This window comes from Macaca nemestrina, chromosome 3, assembly GCF_043159975.1.
Source record: "Macaca nemestrina isolate mMacNem1 chromosome 3, mMacNem.hap1, whole genome shotgun sequence".
Taxonomy (NCBI): domain Eukaryota; kingdom Metazoa; phylum Chordata; class Mammalia; order Primates; family Cercopithecidae; genus Macaca; species Macaca nemestrina.
The window spans coordinates 66,231,634-66,240,514 of NC_092127.1; the positions used below are offsets into that span (position 1 = coordinate 66,231,634).

The following is an 8,881-nucleotide window of genomic DNA, read 5'->3' on the forward strand; positions in this document are numbered from 1 at the left end:
CACCAGACTAAAAAATAAGATTTAAAATATTTACTTTTTCTCCATAAAATTTTAGGCCCTCAGATTTCTTATTGCACAGGACTTGATGAGGTGTAATTTGGTCAAGCCACATTAGACTTATGAAACAAGTAGAAAGGCAGGGACAGGCATGTTTTTGAAATCTCTCTGATGTTGTGAATTATTCCCTTGGTAACTTCCAGAATGCTTTATTAAAGTGACAGTACCAGAGACTCCTAGCATACCTACAGAACTAAGTTCATTGAGTCTAGCTGACAAACTAACTTTTTATTAACTTGAGAGTTAAGATAAACATTTAAAAAAAAGTTTCTACTGTAGATATGCCCCATTTCAAGAAATTATAATATACACAAAACCTCATGCTTACAAAATAGTCAAAGTAGGGAGATACTTAATATTACAAAGAATTTTTACTCTATAAAATAACTCACTTGAGCACTTGTTAAAAGAGAATTTGGATTACAAAATTTTGATTAACGCACTTTCCAGGAAATACTAGGTTGGTGCAAAATAACTGTGTTTTTGCCATTAAAAATGGCCCAAAACTGCAATTACTTTTGCACCAACCTAATTATCTACTTCGTAATTTGGGCTTACCTATGTCTAGATTCAGCATCTATAGGGAAAGAAGTAAAATGGGTGTGTAAGAAGAAAAAGTCAAAGCAAATAAGCAAAAATCATCATAATAGTACAGGCTAATAAATGAAGAAATCAAGAGACAGTTTCATTAATTAATATATTTTCTGCATTATAGTTAACATGTGTACTTTCTTCGTGTCACCTTATTTTCCGTTAAGTATTGATATTTTGTTATATTCAGACATGAGTACATTTCAACAGTCTTTTGCAATAAATACCATAAAATAATAGAGATTCGCATAATAAATATTCTTTACAATAAAAAAGTTTAACAGACTTTTGTCTTAAAAATAGTCAGAATTCAACTTTGTGATTTATACATAAAATATACAAAAAGCACCACAATTTGTGGTTAAGGCAATGAAAACACAGAAGAGATTAGAATGACTCAGCTGTTAACTATCCAAGGGGCCAAAAGGACCATTAAGGAGCCAAGATCACTTTAGGCAGCATAGTTCTGGGACACCTATAGATTGATCAGCTATAAATATCAACTTGAGTTATCCAAGTGCCCTCAATGACAACAAAAATTTGGTGAGAAGCATGGGGTGAAGAAGGAAGGTGGTTGAGTCCTTCACAAATACGAAGGCTAGAGTGAAGATGGGCAAGGTCCAACCAATATATCTCCAATGTGAAGATTTACATTGTAAAGCGAATCTAAAATTACATAGAAAGAAAAAATACACTTGGCATCTCCAGAGTAAGACAACCCCAAAACTGAGGGGAAAGAACTTTGAAGGACAAGAAGCAGAGGGCAGTGGTTAAAGGAAAATTTTTACGTTATAGCAAAAAATATATCCCCCATGCTACTTAAGGGGCCAATGCTAGGAAGATAGCCCTAACTGGAGACAGAGTTAATACATAGCTTATTTAAGCAATTAAACGGTTGCTTTTTTAAAAACCAATTTCCCTGCTCCCACAGTACCCAGTCAAAACAACTCTAAATCACTGTAGTCTGGGTGTGGGTGTATGTTCATGTATACAACTTTAGAAAGTTGCTTGCAGAACAAAAAGGCTACACAAAGCCCACTGGCTCTCAATACCCTCTCAAGTGGATGGCAGAGGCTCTTGTCGTAAGTGGGAGCCAGGTGCAGTTTCCCAGTCCACTCTTACTGAAGATCATCCATGAAGGAAGAGAAAAATCCATGAGTCAGACCTTGGGAACAGGAGAAGAGAAGGTGGGAAATGGGGAAAAATTCTAAAGAAAAGAAAAAGAAAAAAAAAAAAAATAGCCACAGCTTGAAAGCTAGAAGCTCAGGAGGTACAACCCACCTCCAAAAATCATGATGGTTTATCCTGACCCCGGGAGGGGCAGCTCTCCAGCTTACAATAGACAGTGTTGGAGTTCTTACATCTGCACCCTGGGCGATGGATCCAGTCATAACACCCCCTGCACAGCTTCAGGCATCCTTTAGCAGGAGGATAACAGAGTAAGCAAGGTAAAAATAAAGACATGGCTCCCATACACAGGTATCTAGAGCAGCAGTGTGACTGTGAACAGGAGCAAGGATTATCTGAGTAGGAATCCCCTTCGTCGTCATTGGAGCAGTGGTAGAAGATGCCCTTGACTAAGCACATGCAGGTTCCATATTCCACCATGCTCTCAGCAGAGCAAAGGCACTGCCGGTTACAGGCCAAACAGGATGGCAGGGTCCTGGGAGCCGTGCATTCTCCACACTTGCACTTCCCACACTGTTCACAAATGAACTTGTGCTGTGTCAGGTCCTCTTTCAAGGAACCCTTCAAGTCATCCACAATCAGTTGCTTGGGCTGGGTCCGGATTGCCCTTTCAGACCTATGACCAGGGACTGGTCTGGTTGGTGGTGACCTTCCTAACAGTCCCTGTTCAGAAGAGGCACTGCTGTTGCTCCCAGAGCTGGCTGCACTGCCCGTGCTGGTTGATCTGCTCAAAATGGGGCCCCTGGCATTATTGGGGAGTACTGCATGTCCCAGGTGGCTTGTGTGTCTGTGCTCGTAGTTATTATTCACATTAATTGGTATGATTTCATGAGTCCTCTCATGCTTTTCTTGTCTTGGTGCTGTCCGAGGAGCAGGTCTTTTCACCACTGAAGGCCCTTCTGTGTATTCATTGCTGCCTCTTATGGCCTTGATCTGGTCTAATGACAAAATAGCAGCAGGTTGAATCTCTCTCTCATAGTCTAATCTCTGACGGCTATCCAAAGAAGGTTGCTGGATCACAACTAACGAACTGCCACTGCCATGTTGATTTTGGGGATCCATGTGTAGTGATCTTGAGTTCTGGCAATCAGTGGAAACCTGGCATGCATCTGAAATCCTAAAAGGAAATCAAAGATGAAAAAAACAGAGAAAATAAATGACAGGAAGCATTTTTTGCGGGGGTGGGGGGAGGGAAATCCTGTCAAGTCACAAATTGACTAAACCACCTAATAATGACCTCCTTCATCAGTGGATTACAATGATGCTGGGGTCCTGGCCAGAGTCCAATTCCAGGAGAGGCTGGGGACCACATCATAGAGGAATATTGTAAACAAGAGACCCCATGCCATAAACATTACAAGTTTTTCCAACTTTTAAGAAGCAGAATCAAGAGGAAGTAATGCCTTCCTGTTTGTGAATCTAACAATCAAAATGGAGCATGCCTTCGCAGGGAATATTGAGTATAAACAGGAGAATAACTCTCATCTAAAGAAAGCTCAGTTACCAGTTCATAGGTGGTTTCCATAAAGGAAAATGTCTACCTTTTAAGAAACTGAGAATGGCTTTGGTGCTACAGCCTTTTTGTTGTGTGCTGTTATAAGCATTAGATTAATGATGAAAAAAATTAAGGCATTAAAAAAAAATTAAGACTCTAAAATGAAATCGCAAAATAAAAGGTAACTTTCTGTATAAATCAGAATTTTAAAACTACCTTATTATTCATCTATGAGATGCAAAAATAAATGTATCAGGTACACAACGGTTCTTGGTGTTTTGTAGCTACAAACACACACACACAAGACTCAATGTATATAGTCCAGTGAATGATGTAACAGTACTCACATTTGAAATCCTGAGAGGATATTTTTTTTAAGCTGAAGGGCTCACTCACAAAACAAGTTTTATGCACAAATAAGTGTAGTGTAGGTACATACGCAGTGTATTTAAATCCTGGCCGTTTTAATTATCTGTATTTCCTCTAATTTAAAAATCTGTATTTACATGACAGACCTTGATTTTCAAAAGCACTGCCAACTGATTCAATGTGCTTCTTATAACAAAATCAGCACACTAATATCCAGATACAAATAAGCAGTTGTGTTTCCATACTCATAGTAAATTTCTAATTTATAATGTGTTCTTCACAAACTACCAAAGATAAAAGTTTCTGCTTTCAGTGGTGAACTAGAGCATTTTTCACACAAATTCCTTCTAAAGTCTATAGAGTCGACCCAATTCAAGAATGAAAAGAAAAAGAAATGTCCATTCTCCACTACCAACCTGAGGCAAAAAAACATGGTTTAAGGAATAAACCATGCAGAAAGCAGAAAGAAGTCCATTTCCTATATTTCCTAAACTAATGTCTCTAAACTATGCCTTCTATGTTAACTTCTTGGAGCTCCCCCCTCGTTTTCACAACTCAGCTCTCTCAAGTTTCTACTTTATTCTACCTTCTTTGCGCAGGAGGAGTAACACATTCATAACCTGCGGAGATTTGGTCTTGGAGTCCTCAACATCTAATCCTGACTCCTGAACAATTATTCCTCTTCTTCAAGAACTTCTTAACTCAGTGCTTTGAAAGCAAAAGGTAGCTAAAAGTACTAAGCCAGATTCCACACGAAACGCAAAACCGTAGAGGATTTGAATAGTGTAACTCAAAACACCAGGCACAACTTTAATTTGCATTTCCAATGACAGTTGTAACAAACTTCATACTGGTTGGGAAATGAAGTTACCAGACAAAAAATGAAAAGCAAAGAAAATTCGCCACCTCTGATTCGAAGAAAAGCCCATTTTCAAGCAGTGACAGTCTTGGACAAGCCCCAAACACGCTCACACGCGCTCGGCACACTGCCTTCCCCAAGAAAACTCGAATGGTAGTAGAATACCTTTGCGGACAATCCCATCACCATCCCAAGGATCACCGTGGATTTCCAACACACTTTTTGCGTGGTCCACCAAGGTTTCTGACAAATCACGAAGAGCCTTCAGCGTCCACGCGGGCGCCCAAAGCAAGCCCACGGTCTGGCTGACCCTAAGCAAGGATTTGTCTATACTTTAAAGGAAAAGCTGGGTTCACCGAGGGCCGGGGAGAAAGAAGCCAGCGCAGGAGCGGCCACATTGCAAGTTACCACGGTGGAGCTGCGCCCTCTGCAATCCGTACTGAATAAATAGTTGACGGAGGAAGGAAAAGGAAAAAGTTATGAATGAAAACAAGTTCTCTCTCCCTCTCTCTCCGGCAGGAGGAGGGGAGGAGGCTGAGGTTACCATGAGCTCAGGAGCGCGGACTTCCCCACTTTTTTTGTTGTTGTTGTTTTGAGACGAGTCTCACTTTGTCTCCCAGGCCGGAGTGCAGTGGTGGCACGATCTTGGCTCACTGCAACCTCCGCCTCCCAGGTTCAAGCGATTCTCCTGCCTCAGTCTCACGAGTAGCTGGGACTACAGTCGCGCGCCACCACGGTCGCCTCATTTTTGTATTTGCAATAAGGACAGGGTTTCGTCATGTGGGCCAGGCTGGTCTCGAACTCCTGACCTCAGGTGATCAAGCCTCGGCCTCCCCAAGTGCTGGGATTACAGATGTGAGCCACCGCGCCCGGCCGACTTCCCCACTTTTAAAGTGGCAGTGCCCTCTCCCCTTCCTTGTCTTTGCACTGAGCTCCAAACAAGAAGAAAGTTGCGGCTGGCTTTGGGGCTGGCTAATTCTATCGAGGGGCTGACGGGCGAATTCCGAGCATTTGCCTACACACACACACACACACAGCCTTTGCCGGTCCCCTGCCAGAGGCACACTCCTCCACAGAGGGCCCCCAGGGACATCCCCAGAGCCGCCTGGAATCCCTCTTGGGCGTGAAGAGCTCTCCGAGAGGACAACCTGGGCTATCGCGCCGCCGCTCCGAGTAATCGGGGATGGGGGAGACCCTGTCTTGTTTCGTTCCGCAGACGCGGACCGTCGCCCACCCCACCACCCAACCTTGAGCGCCCCATAAGCCCCAGCCCCCAGGGGAGCAAGGAGCGGCGGGAGGGGCCGCGCCGCGCGGGGTCGTCCCTCCCCTCCCCTCCCCTCCGGGAGTCCTGGCCCGGGCAGCAGCGCCGCCGGGTCCGCACCTGCCGCGCCGAGCAAGCCCCGCCCGCGCGCCTACAGCCCCGCGGGCCCCGGGCGGCCGCCGCACACACTCACCTAGGCCGAAGCGCGGGCCGGGGGCCAAGTCGTGCGACCCGGCCCAGGTCCTGGTGCGGGCGGTGGCGTGCACGCGCCGCATCAACCGCTGCGGGGAGGGCGAGGCGGCATCGCCGGAGCTGCGGCGCTTCGGCCCGCGGCCTCCCCCGCCCCCGCCGCCACTGGTCAGGAGCGCTCCCCGCGGCCCCCTTCCGGCTGCGGAGGGCAGTTCTCCCGCGGCTCCGCGCGGCCGGGCCGGGACCTCTCACGGCTGGCGCTCCCCGGGAGGCTCAGTAACATCCACCTCGGGAGGTCTTCTCCTGCAGCCCCCTTCCAAGAACCAGTTTTTACAAATCCTTTCAGGAAGGCTCCCCAAGTCTCAGAAAAACAAGTAGGGGAGTGGCGGGGAGTCGAGTGCGTGACTGGCCAGCTGACGGCACGGTGTGCTCAGAGAACTTCTCGGGTTCTAGTCGCTCCTCGCAGGGAAAGAAGGAAGGGATGGCTGCCTCCTGACAAGCGAAAAATCCACGTCACGGGGGTTCGAGACTACGCGGCACCCGGGTCGGGGCCCGAACCGGCGTCGGCGGGCGGATCACGGAGCCGCGCAGGCCCCCGGCAAGACCCCGGAGCACGCGCCTGCCAGGCAGAGGCCGCCGGGGCCGGGAGGGAGGAGGGGGATTTTTTACCCCCCCCTTTTTTTTTTTTTTTTTTTTTTAGCGGGGAGGGGTGAAGAGAGCGAGGTTTGGGGATCCTTCTCGGAGAGAGAGAGGCGGGCGTCGTTCCTTGTCCCCCGCGCAGGCCGAGGCGCTTTGCCGATCCCGCACGTTGGGCAAGTAGGGGCACAAGGTCCCCGGGCACTCCGGTCCCGGCAGGTCAGCCTCTCCTGGGCAGCGCTCACACCCAGTCCTCCGAGCCTGCGGTTCCACGGCCGAAATGCCTGCGACAGAGGATTAGAGATAAAAGCTCGTGAATGTCCCTTTCTTCGAAGGGCTGGGACCCGGGGCGGGCTGCTGGCCAGCTCGCCCGCAGCTCGTTGCCATGTGCTCCCTGTTGCTGCTCCCGGTGATTGACAGGCCGGCGCACAGTCGGCGTGTCAGCCGCGAACCAAAGTAACATGCAGTCCTGCACGTTTTTGCCGAGGTGCTTTTGCCCCGTGGAATGCCTAGGAGTTCAAACAACGTTCAAGCAACGCCTCTGCGCGTTAGAAATCAATACACAGAGACGGGAAATTCAGGTTTTAAACCAATGCTTCGCTCGGGATTCGGTCGCCAACAATGCCTAAACAAACACGCATTTGGTCCACACACCGACTGCCAGCCCCTCTTCGCATAAAGGCATTAACGGCCCAGTGTTTCACACATTCGATCGTTTCAGACTTTAAACTTGCTACTGTTCGGTTAAGGAAAGAAAGGTGAAAGGGATCCTGCTTTTTCTTTTAGCAGTAGCATTTACTTTAAGAGCATTAGTTTTAGCAGTGGGAATGCTACCGGTGTTTTGAAAGGCAACCAGTAATCTTGGCTCGAAAGCAAGTTCAAAGAAATAAATGTTCAGTTCCTTGCAAAAGTCAACATTTCTCACCTTATCTTTCCTAAAATGTCTACGGAAGGAAACAGTACTTACCTAATGCAAAGATTGCAAATTGCTTTTCAGGCACATTTTAACAGCGACTGTAGCTGTTCCTTATCCAGGGCAGGGAACTCCGCTGATATCACGCTGCAAACCACTGCGTGCTTTACAGAGCGATCTCACTCGGGCTCCACAGAATTTCAGCTCCTAGCCTCCACCTCCACCTCCACTCCAGGACACGCCTCCGGTGATATCATGTGTCAATCACTCGGGCTGCCCGAAAACCTGGAACAGGATTTCCTTAACTGTCGTTTCCTTTTTCGTTTATGTGTACCAACTTGGAAATGTTGCCCTATAGACTCGTGTAATAAACATCCTCTTAAAACTTCGGGAGTGCCTCTAAAAATTCTGCAAATGCAGTTTGTCATAGAGGAATACATTCGGATTTAGTTAGCAATCTTTAGTTGTCGATCTCAATTAAAAGGATCGGTGGACTCCAAAGCTGAATTAGAAAAGAATTGTGAAGAATAAAAGAAAATGAAAAAAGTTTTATGCCAAGTCATCACTTCTGATCAACTAGAGGGAAAATGTATATTGACACAAAAAGATGATTATGTAACATTACAGTTCCTATTTACAACAAAGTTCAGAATATGTGAAACCTAAAGTTCAAAAAGTGGCACTCCTTATTGCAAATGTAATATAAGGGTATGTAATAAAGGGGAAATTTTCTGCTGTGGGTTTTTTAAATAATTGCTTTACCTTGGCTTGTTGTATGATTTCCCAAAAATCAAGCACATGGAGAAAAAACCAAATTATTTCAATTTTGTAATATAGTTGTATACTTTTGCAAAAAAATACCAACCCGTATATTTAGTCAATTAATTAGAATAGAAAAAATTTATCAAGAAGTTTTATAATTCTTAGTAATAGATGATGTGACTGGGAAAAAAACACTTTAAGTAGGAAACTTGCTTTCTGCTTTCTTACAAACTACAGGATTTTAGACATTTATTATCAAAATTGTGCCTTTTCATGCTGCAGTGAGGATAACTTTATGTGGAATTGAAGGTTCCGTAGAAACTTTTAAAAGCCACCTAAAAACCAAAAACTTAGTGGAAAGGAAATATTTTTCCAGGTACTATGTATCAGGAGTAGCTTAAAGTCTGGCAAAAACAAAGTAAACAAAAACAAAACTAGAATCTAAACTATATATAAATATAAGTATGGAAATTTTTAGTTCAAAATACATTGTTTAGTCTCCTTATTTACAATAGCAAGTGGTCCTGTTGAAACTTTATAAATATATACATACATAATACA

General features: G+C 45.3%; 1 protein-coding gene across 3 annotated transcripts; it reads right to left on the reverse strand.

Annotated features, from left to right (window-relative positions):
- Positions 1 to 735: 735 nt before the first annotated feature.
- LOC105486127 (sprouty RTK signaling antagonist 1) lies at positions 736 to 7,903 on the reverse strand. 3 transcript variants are annotated; one of them, XM_011748814.3, is made up of 3 exons: positions 7,613 to 7,903; positions 6,014 to 6,929; positions 736 to 2,953 (listed from the first exon to the last, which is right to left on the reverse strand). In XM_011748814.3, exon 3 carries the CDS (start codon positions 2,896 to 2,898, stop codon positions 1,939 to 1,941), a length of 960 nt encoding a protein of 319 aa, XP_011747116.1. In that variant the 5' UTR covers positions 2,899 to 2,953; positions 6,014 to 6,929; positions 7,613 to 7,903; the 3' UTR covers positions 736 to 1,938. The 3 variants fall into 3 exon arrangements, with proteins under 3 accessions (XP_011747116.1, XP_070949176.1, XP_011747117.1); XM_071093075.1 differs by lacking the exons at positions 6,014 to 6,929; positions 7,613 to 7,903 and adding an exon at positions 4,779 to 5,783; XM_011748815.3 differs by lacking the exons at positions 6,014 to 6,929; positions 7,613 to 7,903 and adding an exon at positions 4,725 to 5,783.
- Positions 7,904 to 8,881: the final 978 nt, after the last annotated feature.

Bases quoted from the DNA above. Each gene is read 5' to 3' on its own strand.
- LOC105486127 (XM_011748814.3), bottom strand. From the start codon at position 2,898: ATGGATCCCCAAAATCAACATGGCAGTGGCAGTTCGTTAGTTGTGATC.